General features: G+C 38.5%; 1 protein-coding gene across 3 annotated transcripts in view; it reads left to right on the forward strand.

Moving 5' to 3' along the window:
* The window catches only part of LOC126365827 (protein FAM193A-like), a 234689-nt gene that overhangs the window by 121455 nt on the left and 97777 nt on the right, over positions 1-15457 (forward strand). For all 3 annotated transcript variants that reach the window (XM_050008450.1, XM_050008451.1, XM_050008453.1), the window contains exon 14: positions 5932-6077. In XM_050008450.1, coding sequence (XP_049864407.1) covers positions 5932-6077 — 146 coding nt within the window. The remainder of the gene's footprint in view (positions 1-5931; positions 6078-15457) is intronic.

Raw genomic sequence — 15457 nt, forward strand, 5'->3', positions numbered from 1 at the left:
TCTCTCATGATTCATAAATTAAGTGTTAGTGGTGACTAAATTATGCTTTGTGCAAAACTTTACCATGTTGCATGCTCTTTTAATTTGTTTCCTCAGCCCGTAATATCCTCCTGTTTCTTCATCTCTTCGTTTTTTTTTAATATTGATTTCCAGTCCCCACCTCAATTAAATTTTCCTCTCCATTAACTATCCAAATAATTTCTTTTACTACTTCATGTGTATGTGGGCTTCCTATCTATCTTGGCTACAATAACACATTGGGGATGCTGTTCATCTTACATGTATTCCTATTATTAATTATTAACCTACTTCTGCTTTACCCCTATTTGATTTTATGTTTATAATCCTGTACACACCTGACTTCCTTCTGCTACCAAACTTCACTATCTGCCTCCCTTTAAAATTTTCAAAACTAATTTCCTGATTAAGGAACCTAATATTCCATGCTCTTACCTGTAGAATGCCAGTTTTGTTTCCCTGATAAAGGCATCCTCAAGAGTAGTTCTCACCCAGAGATCTGAAGGTACAACAACATGTATAACCTGTATCTTAGTCATGCCAGCAACCGTAATTTACATTTGCAATATCTGCACAATGTGACTTTTGTATCTAAATTACGTAAATTCAGTGATCAGACTGTGAACAGCATTACATGTCTTATCAGGTTGTTCAGTGATACCCAGAAGCCTAGTTCTTATTCCCTTTTCAAGATCAAGATACATTACAACCAGAATGAACATCTTTCTGTTTTTGTGATTGGAGGCATCGGTAGTACTGTAGAAGATATCAAGTATCAAACTCTTCTTGGAGCAAAAAACTTTTTTTGTAATTGCTTCTGCCTTAGTTCAGCTACAGGACATCATCATCTTCACCAAATTAGAGTAACAGAAAAGTTCTTTGATACTTTATTTCCATAATTTGTACTTCTGTAACTGATACTATGTTTAACAGTATGAAACTATTACTGGGTCACACGAGCATTTTTGTCATTGGTGACATTACCAAAAGATTTGAGTAAATTGGAGGAGACCTTCACTTCTATTTCGTAGGACACAGCTTGGTTATTGGTGTAGGCTGTAGGCTTTAAACAAGAATATTGTTCTTTCTACTTCTTCAAATAAGCACTTAAGTACTTGTTTCTTGCTTTGTGTAGTTTTCACATCTTCATTTTCAGTGTGAGAATGCTTCGTAAAAATTTATTTTCTGTGGAAGCAGGTGAAGACACCTGAATGCTGAACAGTGGTAGTAAGTGCGTTTATGGAAATAAGACTACACTAATCAGAACATTTTGTGTTGACTGTCGTCTATTTTTGCTTGCTGGCAACTTGAGCAATCTATCAGTACTGGCTCTTTCGAAATGTGTTATGTGAGTCAGTTGAGAAATAAATAATGTAAAGAGTCATGTTTAAACATGGATGTCCATATAATCCACTTATACGAGTGCTTGTTACTTCTGTGTTATCTATACTGTAGCTGCTGATCAGTAAGAGACGAACAGATGGGTCACTTGTGCTGACTGAGAAACAAGTAAATGTCCCCCCCCCCCCCCCCCCCCTCTTAACCTCCCTTGACCTCTCTTGTCTGTAGGCTGTGTTATTCTTTCTCCAGTCCTTGTGTTCCCTTCTTTCCGTAGAAGCTCAAACAGGAAAAAAGACTTGTTCCATAAATTGGGACCTTGGCTTAATTGCCTATTTCACAAGGAGTGACAAAATCTCACTAAAATAATCAACATCCACGTCTGCTATAAAATGGAGGGGTGGATGGCTGTTTTGAGGTGAAGCAATCATTTTGCAGAGAATCTCATGGACATTTGATTCACTGCTTTTGTATTAGTCTTAGCCAGATTTGTGGGACTGTTGCCGTCTGTGTTTATTTCGCTAGCAGTTTATGGGATCAAAATGCCACTTAATCTTTTCGTAAACATTCTCAGTGAATATGATGGACCATTGATGAGTGCTCAAATAATGCCCTGAAAGAGCATGCTTTTTTTTTAAAAAAAAACACTCTTTATAGGTGTTCTATGTAACTGCTATTGGTCACAAGTGATAATTCATATCACATCATATGAAACATATGTGGAATCATTTATTGAACACATTAGAATTGTCCATTTTGAGTTATGGAATTGTTTTCATCAAAGGAGGCACAAACACAAGATCTTTCACGTAACCCCACAAAAGAAATGCATGGGATGTAGGTGGCCAAGCGCATAACACAGCATTGTCAGGCCCAGTATGCCCGAGCCAAAGATTTTGACATATATCGATTTAAAAATATGAAAAACCCTTAAGATTTACATTCAAAACACCCTGGAACAAGTTTTCTTAAAAATCCAGTCACATGCTTTTACTACAGAACATTTATGTGAGAGATGTCAGCATCACCTCAGACAACTGCCATACTGAATTGAAAGTGTTATCATGAGTGTTTTGTAGCAACTAAACTGCATAGCTGGCTGGTGTGGTATCATTCTGTACCTTAATGCATTTAAAAGTATATGAACTGCAGAAATAATGAAAAAAGTAGAGAACTGACAGTTGTGCCAAAATTATAAAAGGAGGAAATGATCTACAGACAACTCGTCCTTCATTTTCAAGTTAAATTTGTCTAAGCTACTAGAGCGTATCAAGGCTGGTTTTATTTGCCATGATAACATACATTACATGCCAGTTTCATTGTGGTGCTGTAACACCAGAAATTTTGGGCATTGCTGCATCTGGATGCAAACGGCAGACAATCTGAGGATAAATAAATGTGTGTCAACTTTAAAATCTAGATCAGTGACTGCTGAGTGTTAATCAGTAAAACTGAATGAAGATTAGAAGGTGCATATTCTATGTTGACACCAGGAAGACATATAAACATCAACTATATTCATGACTCAACTCTTAAGTTGATGTGCAATTAAGACTACAAAAATAGCCACTGCCCAACCCACTAAGACAAAGAAGAAGAAAAATAAGTGACAAAACACTGGTGTTCAGAGGACAAAAGTACTAAGGTCACTGAATTATGGCTGTACCGGCACCACCATCTCTGCAGGCAAAAAATTATGGAAGAAGTTAAAAACTAAGAAAAATGGGTCCAAAACTCGCCAGTTTTGGACATTGAACTAAATCAGACAAAATTATCTAGCTCAAAGCTAAACTACTTTTTGCTGCATGCACCTTTCATTGATGCAAAGGGAAAGGCATAGAAAGAGCCATTGCATCCATTAAGTGACTCCCATAGTGCAGTTGATGTGAATAATGAAAGGGATCATACGGAAGAACTGAAGCTTACAAGCAATTGCTGCAGCAGCAGAAGTGCTGTGTAGGGTAACTATATTTTATGCCCCCTATGCCTTTCTCAAATTAAAGTTTGACATTCAGGCTGTCAACAACCTAATTGTACAGCTCCTCTGCCCATTTCTCTGTGAAAGTATTCTAAGTGCATTAAAATCTGCACAAGTCCCCAACGTAATGGCACTGTGAGCTTCACACAGGGAGAATAGTTGTCTTTTGAATGTAGATACAACATGCACTTCAGCACTGCCATTCTTTAACATTGGGCTGTAAATAAAATTTCCGTACCTGACTGACTGTTCAGTGGACTTTCATTGATGAAGTGACCACTTGTGGACCTGGATTCTGATAGCAGAGTCAAAAGTCAGTATTTGAGTATTCAGACTGCCTAATGAACACTTTCCAAACATGGTCCACCAAGTTACTGATGCAACCATTCCAAATTCTTCGGGCCATGCTTCTACAAAGACTGTCTGTTCACTAGCAGATTGAACAGTGTCACTCGGCTGTTAGAGGCTGTTGTATGATTTGACAATTCAATACCAGTCTGCTGCCAAATACCTCATAGGCTGTTTGATGCTGAGGACTAAATGATGCCGAATTACAAAAGAGAGTAAAGAGAGATTGTTATGTGAATTTCTCTCCATGAATTGTTCCACAAAAACTACTGTAGTATGGGATACAATCAGTGAGATTTCTGAGTGTTGTGAGCAGGTGTCCAGTAACTGGTACAATGAGAAATGACAGACTCCAGATGAGCTAGAGGGAAATGGCCCAGACAATAGCAAAACACTTCACACAGGTGGGTGCCGTATTCAGCCAAGATATAATCTCATGTCATTCCAGAGGACTCTCTGAGGGGGGACATTGGAACTTTCAGTTGTGATGAATTTAGCATTATATGTCTACCATCTGAGAGACAGATTTCATTTTGTCTATACCTGGTAACACAACACTTGCTGATTCTTCCTGGCAGATTAAAACTGTGTGCCAGACTGAGGCTCGAACTTTGAGGAGAGGAGGTGAGGTGCTGGTGGAAGTAAAGCTGTGAGGATGGTTGGGAGTCATGCTTGGGTTAGCTCAGTCAGTAGAGCACTTTTCCACAAAAGCCAAAGATCCCGAGATCAGTACTCAGTCCTGCACACCATTTTAATGCGCTGGGATGTTTTATATCAGTGCACACTCCTCTGCAGGCTGAAAATTTCGCTGTGAAAACAACACTTGCTCATGACAAAATCAATTGCAGAAATATGCAGCACCTCACTGTGAAAACTAAAGAAACCATCCCTCAAACTATTTGACCTAAATTGGAATGTAGGACACTTAGTTCATGAAGGGGTGAGGGTGTACTACTGCTCCTCAAACCGAGGAAGGGCCTTACATAAGTGCTGCCTTCACTAGCTCCTTCCAAATCTCCACTGCCATCAGTTGGCTTGATTCCTGTCTACCCCAAATGGGATTGTCATGTTCTGTCTGCCCCTATGGGCAGCTCGTTGAGCTCACCATTATGGACAGTCCATATTTTAATTACATAGTTAAGTCTCATCTACCAGGTATGCACATACTGCACCTTCCATTTATACGATAATAGTCCCGGAGCAATATAACCTAACCAACCTACAACAGTCTCAATCAGATGAATGATACATGTGACACTTTAATATAAAAGTCAACCAGCAGTAACTCTCCTTCTTCACTGTTCGTCTTCCTGTTCACGGCATACATCATTGCACCATTACACTATTGCTGTTTTGACCGACACGGGTTCCACACTCAAAATCTTGGAACAGACTGACCTAAAATGGCTTCAGACCCAGTGCTTGTATAGCTTTGTAAAAATGACTGTCAAAGTTCCACATTGCAAAAAATGTAATTTTGATAATTTACAGTTAGAATTTTTACATCTCAAATTAAGTGAATCGTGTAAGAGAATCGGTTTTGGTCTGAAGAGTTTTGACTGAAATAAGCGTTCTCGATGATGAAACGGCAGAAAAAGCTAAATAAACAATGCCATACATAAATAAACAGTGCCAGAAACTAAGTGCTGATGTTCCTACCATATTTTGGAAGTTATCTACATTTATACTTAAAGGATTTCTGTGAGTTATTTTCCAAACTTTATCAGTAATATAGTAATTACATCTGTTTACATGTCAGCAGAGTGACTGGAATATGAAATAATTACTGTTAATTAATTGAACTGAACTGAACTTCAGCATAACTGCTTACTTGAAATTGTTCAAATTAATTAGGAAATTATTCTGACTAATTTAATTTAGCAAAGTTGGAACTCGTCTTATACTCAGAAATACAGAATGACAGCTTTATCTTATGGCACATCTCTCACTAACATTAGTGATGCAAATAACAAAACAAAATGGAAATGGGCCCCAGCTTGCTTTGCTACATCATCACTTCCATCACCTTGGGATTGCAAAGTCACCTGTCATTCTTTTATTAAGTGTGGTCCCTTAGGGATTACAATGCATTTATGTTCTACCATGTGTATGTATTGTACTTTCCCTTCTTCCTCGTGCATGCGCTCTCCTTCTACGTCATCAAACCCTTCCCTTCATGTTTCCCCACCCCTCTTTTGACCATTGCTCAGTGTATATTTGTAAGTACAAATATTGTCTGTCTTTTCTAGATACTGATGGTGATGTCCCGGATGTGGAAGATTCTTCTAGCCAGGATGATACATGTTCGGAGCGCTCCAGTTCTACAACAACATCAACTCAGAGAGATTCCAGGCACTGTGACTGTTGCTACTGTGAAGTGTTTGGCCATGGAATGGTAACACATCATCTGTACTCAGTAGATTCTACGCCTTTTATTGTTACATTTGTGTGTTAATGCCCCAAAAAGAGCCCAGAAATATGTTAATTAAGATAAAAGTTGTCCAGAATGACAACTTCAATCTAGTGTATGGTGGTCTGAAACTCCCTGAGAGATTAAAACATGGAAGTTATTTGGTTTTAGTGTTGGTCTGGCACACACAAGTTTCACAACTGCTAAGTCTCAGTTGTATTGTGAAACTCTGCCTGGGCCACAGAATAGGGTTTGTTTCAGTCATTCAAAATATGTTCTCTACCACAAGTGATCACCAGCTAAGTTAACAGAACTTCTGCAGTGTTAAGAGGGTTAAAGAAAGGTCCAATTTTTTGGAATAGGTGGGGTGGTTTTTGAGTCGTACATGGATAGCTCAGCTGCTAAGTGCATTATCCATGAAAGGCCACACATCTTTTTAATCTGTTACAGAGTGTAACCATTAGCGTCAATTTTTTTCAGTTTTTCGTGTGTTTTTTAATTTATTATGTTCCAAGCTAATTGAATAAACGAAATTCTGTATGAGAGTAAATATGAAATTTTTAATTTTGAAAATACGTACCGTTGCCATATGGCAACACCAGGTGCTTACAGGAGCTAATATTCCGCGTTGACATAAGCACTCCCTGTAGATAGGGTATGATCATATTCAGTTGTACAATTCATCCTTTAGAGTGCACTATTCATAAGATACTATAGATATAGAATTAATTATATATCTGAATTTGACCATACCATACCTATATTGAGTGCTTATGTGAACACAGAATATTAGTTCTGTAAGTGCCTAGGGTTACCACGACAATGGCATTTATTTTGAAAATAAAAAAAATAAAATTGATAACTATTCTTGTGCAGCATTTAATTTATTCAATTTGTCTTAATACATAATACATAAAAAACACACAAAAATTGAAAAGAAAAATAATTCTGGTGCTGTTGGTTACACTATATAACCAATTAAACGTGTGCCAGACCAAGATTTGCACCCACATCCTTGCCTTTCATGCGTCATATAACAAAGGTAATCACATATGTACACAGCAGTGAATTATTAGATGGACAGTTTATCATACTTCTAGTGGGAATGAAACAGAATGGAACACTCCGTGCACGATCTTTCTTTCCATATTTAACATATTGTTCTTACAAACGACGTACAGTTACTTCCAGCGTTCTTACAAACGGTGTACAGTTACTTCCAGTACACCTTTCCTTGTTTTTCTTTTCCGTGTGTTGAATAAAATGATCAGTCCAGTCAAACCTTTTGAAATAGGATATACATTTGTCTATTGAAGACTTTGATGCAGGTGTTCTCCCAGTTTGTGAGTTGTGGTTGGCAAGTTTTTGGTCTGGCTGATTTATTATACAGAACCCATATGTTCTGCATAGCTACCTCGAGCAGCCATGTCAGCAGGGGCCAATACCATTTCTTGCTATGAATTTCTGTTTGGTAGCATCCCAGAATTTGTACCATTTGGTCTATTCCTCCCCTGTACAAGTTAAACTTTACAGTTACTTGAGACCTCAGGATTTCCACATCCCCCTTTGTTTTCTGAGAAAATCTCTTGCAGTCCATCATTTCTCTCAGTTACTGTTTTGTAGCACTCACGATATTACCTTGAAGTGGTCAGTTTTTTTGGAATTCTATTTTCTTGGAATTCTATTTTCTCATATAGAATTTTAAAAATGGGAAAAGTGCAGAACCAGAAAAATGTATAATGTAACTTCCTCTTCTCTGTTGGAATTTCATCAAGTAATGCCAGTAAGGAGCTCGCTGCCTTGGCAAATACTTCTCCATATTTACCATGGTAAAGTTGGATATTGCCTGATTAGCGATTCTTAGCATCAAGGCTCCATGTTTAGGACCCAAATCATATTGGTTTAGCCCTAATAAATTGGTTTCAACCACAGTGGCCAAAATATTTAACTATGCTTTTGTCATATGGCAAATGCTCATCAAGTACAAAATTATCTATGCACCACTTCTTTACCATTTCCATAACTGGACAAATTTTCCAAGTCATTAAGGTCAATTTTAATGTTATTGACAGAGTGCAAAAATCAACAGAAATCTATCCTGCCTCATGGGTTACATACTGCTTGGTTCTTCATGTCTTTATTACTATCCCAGTAGTGTCTTAATTACTATCCCAGTAATGTCTTTTTAGATGGCAGTATATTTTACCCACTAACAAACAAAATCCCAATGAATCATTTAATCTCATTATACGTTATTTTGGATCTGGACAGTTAACAAATAAGGCATAACATTTTGTTTCATCAACTAAATGCTAAGCTGTCTCGTTGTCTATAAATCTTTCAAAAATCTTCAAAGCAGACATACTTTTATATTTAGAATAATCAGCTTTGGAAATTGAAGTATAGTATTAAGTGTTAAAATCTGCTTTGTTTATCTACTGTGATGGATCTGCTTCTCTTTCAGTGCTCCATTTCACTGTCTTTGACAATGAAGGGGTATGTATTGTACCAACATTGGCTGAAGGTAGAACAGAATGTAAAGCTGGACCAGGCAAAGGTGAAGATCATGCTAACAAAGTGGCAGTGTCATAATCAGTACCATTCTTGCATTATTGGCAAGTCTGCCTTCTGCATTAGCCCTTAATGGCCGAGATGATAAATTATCAAGAGCCTGTAATGACATATTCAATACTGGTGAATGGTACACAAAATGTTAGTTGCAAAATTGTGAATTATATGGGAAATAACGTATTTAGCCACAATTGTTCTCATCTCCTGAATCCTCAACTGTTTCTGTATTGACTTCTGTATGCTCCGTGAAAATGTCTCCAGTCATATCCTCGTCTATACCCCCGCCGGCGAAACATTGCACTTTACAGTTCGCTTTTCGTCTAGTTAGGTTGGCTATACTGTAATAGCGATGTTGCACCAGCAGCCTCTATACACACAGCAGACGATACAGTTTTCCGTCCCGTCTCGTAAATGCAAGCGATTGAGCAATTACAATGTATATAAAAACTCGTTTTTAGTTGTACTACAATGACAGGAAGTAAACAACCATATAATAATGCATGTAAAAGCATAACAATGCGCACCCTTTCGATAACTGAGCAAAGAAATACAAAAAACAATCATCTGACGACTGGTACTTTAAAATCAATAATGTACGTAGTTTACAAAATAAATAATAACCGAGATTGCAATAAATAACCAATATTAGAATTTTTTTCACTCGCCAATTTACAGCGATAATGGCGCAATTCCATCCAGCTCACCTTCGTCACTGTTGTCCGATTCATCGCTAAACCGTCTTCGTCGTCGTCATCGGCAAGACAAATCATTAATTGTTCATGGCCGCTGATAATGCCTTCTATTGTCTGTGCTGCTCGTATAAGCTTCTCGACGTGCTCTACTTTTTTTCTCCATGAGGCTGCATGCACAGTCACAAGAGCTTCACGCAACAGCTTTTCCACCTCTGTTATTGTAAAGGACTTGTTGTTGTTCCTTACATACATTTTTACGTCACTCTATACTAACTCAATAGGATTGAAATGGCAGTGATATGGTGGCAGCCTTATTACAGTATGACCCTGCTCCTTGGCAATTTCGTCTACTACGTATGGAGGTGTAGTAGGCTTATTTTCTTTAACAAGAGAATATAACAGAACCTTTGTCATACCCACATCTGCTGCAATATTTCGAGCCTGTAACCACTGCACCATAACTTCTTTCCGATCATTTGTAGTTGGGGCTTTGTTCTGTATCACCGAATGATATGGAGCATTGTCCATTACAATTGTTGTAGGGACAGGAAATTGTTTTAAAAGGTTCCTGAACCACTCAACAAATTGTGTGTGATCCATATCTTCATGGTAATCACCAGTCTTTTTTGATCTAAAAACTAAAAGTGCATCAGGGACAAAACCACTGGAGGAGCCTGCATGGACCACAATTAATCTAGCTCCTCTTCCCGTCGGCTGATGGCCGTTACTGCTGAGTGTGTTATCCGTCCAACATTTACTGACAGCTTCCCCGGCATTAACCCACGTTTTGTCTAGCCAAATTATGGAATGAATGTCTCTGCCAACAATTTTGAAAAAATGCTACGAGCGGTAACAATATGTGCCCCCTCTAACAGTACTTTGCGTCCGTCTAGCGTTTTGTAACGGAAACCCATATTTTTTAGCACAATTTTTAGTGATGTTTTACCACCCCTAAAGAGTTCACTTTCTTTTAAAGAGGTTAATAACTTAGCTACAGTCGGATACTCTTTTCTGTTGTAGTAAGCATAAACATGCCTACGAACTGCATCAGTCTGGAAAGAATCTAAATCTGTTATAGGTCTACGCCGCTTTTTCTTCTTTCCCGGGGTTGATAAAAATGTATTATTTGATCCAGACAGCTCGGAATCGTTACGGCTCACTTCAGTATCTTCCAAGTTTTGTAGTAATACTCTCTTACTTACTACCGTTCTTGCACTAATACCAAGAGTTTTCGACGTACGTTCCACCACTTTGTCGGCAGGAATTGATGGCTGCACATGAATGCTTACGTAGTTTTTCTCCTGCTCGTAAAACTCAAGAGTTCTGCGTAGAAACTCCAGTGCCTGGCTGTTTAGCGGCACCCCTCGACGCAAAGGATTGTCACTAGGTGAACGAAGTCTTTTCTGTGGCATTTTCCAAGTACGTAAATTCACAACGTAACAAAAGTCACAACGATATAGCACACAGTACAACGAAAACACGCGGTAAACAACATACAACTCACGTTGTATACACATTCACTAAACAAAGCCGGCAACGCAGGAACTGTGACGTCACAGCACCTGAGTAACAGCAGTGCTCACTGCGCTGTGATTGGCTGGCGCCCCACGCTGAACACCTAGCGCCTATCGTTCTTCACTTGTTACTCTGTTACGCTGCCAACTTCATACGCAAATGTCAAGTGCAATGTTTCTGTGGCCTGGGTATAGTAATAATGTCTAAGACTTCAGCAAGCGAAAAGCCTGCCCTAGAAGATTCTTGTGAAAGGAACTCAAGAAGTAAAATAGGTAGTGCAAATGCTTAGTGTAGCAGTATGACAACAGAAATGTTCAAACTAAGGTATGCTGATCATTGTTTACCCACTTCACTAAATGTTATATCATCATGTCCAGCAGTGTATCTGTAACACCACTACATAATAAGTTTGGGAAAAAAACAGTAATAATTATCTGCTTAATAATAAACTTACTCAAAGTGTGCACTCATTATTTCTTGCAGTCTCTGTCAGTAGTCTTGTGACTTTGATAATAGCACAAGAACAGATAGATGGAAACAGCAGTGACCATCTTCTTGAGTTCTGCATTCTTTTTTGCTCCCCACCACTCTAGTTTGAAAATTTGAATACATAGGAAAATATTTAGTAGAATCATGTGCACCATTGCCATATGGCAATGTGAGGTGTTAGTGGGTTAAATATGAAAGGTATGTAGACTAATCTCATAGTGATCTGTTATGAGATTTGTGTAACAGGGTGGACATAAGTAATAAATTACAAAAAGTTCATTAATGTTTTTTCATGTGCAAGAGCAAATTGTTTTGCCCCACTTTTATAGCTAATTTATTTGGTGGATTATATTAAGAACAGTAATAATGCTATCACCAGGTAATGTAGCCATTAGGATTCCGGAAATTTTTTTTTATTTTTTATTTTTTGACGTGTCAGTTTTTACAGGTGATATTCTTGTTGGGTACTTGCCTTTGGTATTCTTTTGATTAGGAATGTGATGAATCAAACTTTTTTAGAGAAATGACTGTACTTCCAATCATGGAAGTTATTCTCAGTCTGACATAAGAATCCTGTTTTCATTGTTTCACAAATAATTTGTGTTCATGTTTTACAAAGCCTTTGAATATAATCACTAACACGGGATCTTCTGTCCAATACCAGGAAACTAAAACATCTTGTTGAAAACAACAAAAAAGCTCTGTTATTATTGATATGTTCCATATTAAAAGTGTTGGGGAAGGAGCAGTTTGGCCTACAGTATAGCCCCACTTTTATGTTCCCAGGATTAACGTTTATTGGACATATTTTATTGGTTCCATCAGGTTTTCTACGTTCGTAATTTTAATTTCCACCTACAGTTACATTGTCCTAGTTACAAACTCCTCACTATTTACACTCAGTGAAAAAATATTTGTGGAGCTGAAGAAGATATAATTATATAACTGACATAGAAGGCATTGGCTTTCAAATAGTCATTACAAGCATTATGTGTAAGTTTGGTCTGTCCTAGACTTCATAGTTATGAATCGATGTATGTCACTACAAATTGGAGCAGTGTGTGCTACTGGCACTATGTCTCCTAACACTGTGATCCTTACAACAACTATATTGTATGTAGCTTTTAAGACATTTCATGGTTCTGCTTATGTACAGTGTTGTGTAGAGCTAACGCCAACTTTGAATGTTTCTGCATCTCCTTCATACTGTCTTTTCCCCATCACCTTGTACCTAATTCCTTCAACTCCTTATTCTCATGTTACTCCCATACCCCTGACTCCCTTGTACTCAATTTCTCCCACCACCTCTTACCCCCCTTTCTCCCACTGCCTCTTATCCTCGTGTACACAGTTCCCCAACCACCACTGATCTCCTTCCTCCCACTGTCCTGCATCATTGAACTCCTTTCCCTCACCACTCTGTACCCCTCCCCCTGCCCATTTCCTCTGATCCCTGACCCCAGTTGCCCATCCCCTCCTACCCCCTTTCGTCCGTCCTCTCGAGCCCCCTTTCGCCCCCCTCCCTTTCCTGCTTGGCCTCTAGCCCCCCCCCCCCCCCCACTTCTCTGGCCCCCTCTTTACCCAATCCCCCCTCATGCCACCTATCACACTTTCAACTTCAACGTTTTACAGGGGAATTTGTATGAAATTCAGAGTGTAGAAAATAATGTACCGGTGGAAGTAAAGCTGTGAGCATGGGTCATGAGCTCTGCCTAGGTAACTCAGTCAGTGAAGTGCATGACAGTGAAAACCAAAGATCCTGAGTTGGGAGTACTGGTCCGGCACACAGTTTTAATCTGTCCAGAAGTTTCATATTAGTGCTTACACTGCTCACGGCGAAAAATTCAGATGCGAGTTAAAATTTTATCCTTCATGTAATTTTTGAGAGAAAAGTAAGTTTTCAAAGAGCATACATCAACAGTAGGGCTGAAACTTCTTATTTGGGTTGCATTACTTAGTGGTGGGAGACAGTTGACATGACGTGGCTTATTTTCGACGATCAGTCATATATTTCCATATATTAGAAAAGCTACTACTTTACTTTTTTTGGATAATCAGTCTTGTGGCTGGTTTGATGTGGCCTGCCACAAATTTCTCAGAGTATCACTTTCAACGTATGTCCTCAAATACTTGCTGGATGTATTACAATCTCTGTCTTCCTTTACAATTCTTGCCCTTTGCAACACCCTTTAGTACCATGGAAGTGATACCTTGATGTCTTAACCAATGTCCTGTCATTCTGTCCCTTGTCCTTGTCAGTGTTTTCCACATATCGCTTTCATCTCTGATTCAGCGCAGGGCCTCCTCATTCCTTACCTTACCAGTCCACCTAATTTTCGACGTTCACCTGTAGCACCACATCTCAAATGCTTTGATTCTCTTCTGTTCTGGTTTCCCCACAGTCTGTTTTTCACATCCATAAAATGCTGTTCTCCAAATGTACACTCTCAGAAATTTCTTCCTCAGATCAAGGCCTGTGTTTGGTACTAGTAGACTTCTTTTGGCCAGAAATGCCCTTTTTGCCAGTGCTATTTTGCTTTTGATGTCCTCTGTGCTCTGTCCATCATTGGTTATTTTGCTGCCTAGATAGCAGAATTCCTTAATTCATCTACTTCATGATCATCAGTCCTGATGTTAAGTTTCTCACTGTTCTCATTTCTGCTACTTTTCATTTCATCCGCTTTTCTTTGATTTACTTTTGGTTGGTATTCTGTAGTCATTAAACTGTTCATTCCATTCAGCAGATCCTGTAATTCTTTTTCACTTTCGCTCAAGATAGCAATGTCTTCAGCGAATCATATCATTGATATCCTTTTACCTTGAATTTTAATTCCACTCCTGAACCTTTCTTTTATTTCCATCATTGCTTCTTCAATGTACAAATTGAATAGTAGGGGTGAAAGACTACATCACTGTCTTAAAACCTTTTTAATCCGAGGACTTCGTTCTTGGTCATCCAGTCTTATTATTCCCTCTTGGCTCTTGTACATATTGCATATAACCCATTTCTCCTTATAGCTTACTGCTATTTTTCTCTGAATTTTGAATATCTCGCACCATTTTACATTGTCAAACACTTTATCCAGGTTGACAGATCCTATGAACGTGTATTCATTTTTCTTCAGTCTTGCTTCCATTATCAACCGGAACCTTAGACTTGCTTCTTTGGTACCTTTACCTTTCTACTGAACTATCCCTCATTGCCATCCCTATAGCCTAGAGGACTGAAAAGCGTATCACTTCAACTCTTCATCACCACTACACTGTGATATGAGTCTACATCTGCTCTTGGGTACGCCTTGCAATCCAGTATCTGGATTTCGGAATCTCAGCCTGACCACGGTGTAACCTAACTGAGATCTTCCCTTATTACACAGCCTTTTCCAAATATACCACCTCCTCTTGTGATTCTTGAACTGAGTGTTTGCTATTATTTGCTGACATTTATTACAGAACTCAATTCATCTTTCTCCTCTCTCATTCCTTGTCCCAAGCCCATATTCTCCTGTAACCTTTTCCTTTTCTCATTCCCCTACAACTGCACTCCAGTCCCCCTTGATTAGTAGATTTTCATCTCCCTTAACATACTGTATTACCCTTTCAGTATCCTCATATACGTTCTCTCACTCTTCTTCTTCAGCTTGTGACATTGGCATGTATACCTGAACTATTGTTGTCAGTGTTGGTTTGCTGTCAATTCTGATAAGAACAACCCTGTCATGAGCTCCTCGCAGTAATATGCTCTTTTCCCGACCTTCCTATTCGTAACTTAACCCACTCCCATTATGCCATTTGCTGCTGCTGTTGACATTTCCCTATACTCATACAAATCCATGTCTTCATTCTGTTTCACTTCACTGGCCCCTACTATATGTAGATTGAGCCTTTGATTTCCCTTTTCAGATTTTCTAACTTCCCTACCACATTCGAACTTTTGGCAATCCACACACCAACTCATATAACACAATCCTTTTATTGGTTACCCAATCTTTATTATTATTATTATTATTATTATTTTGTGTATTACTGTTTTCAACAAAAGTTTTTTTGTGTCATACACTAAGAAAATATTCTTAAAAATAGAATTCTTTCTTGCAG

Source organism: Schistocerca gregaria, chromosome 4 (assembly GCF_023897955.1).
Source record: "Schistocerca gregaria isolate iqSchGreg1 chromosome 4, iqSchGreg1.2, whole genome shotgun sequence".
NCBI classification, from domain to species: domain Eukaryota; kingdom Metazoa; phylum Arthropoda; class Insecta; order Orthoptera; family Acrididae; genus Schistocerca; species Schistocerca gregaria.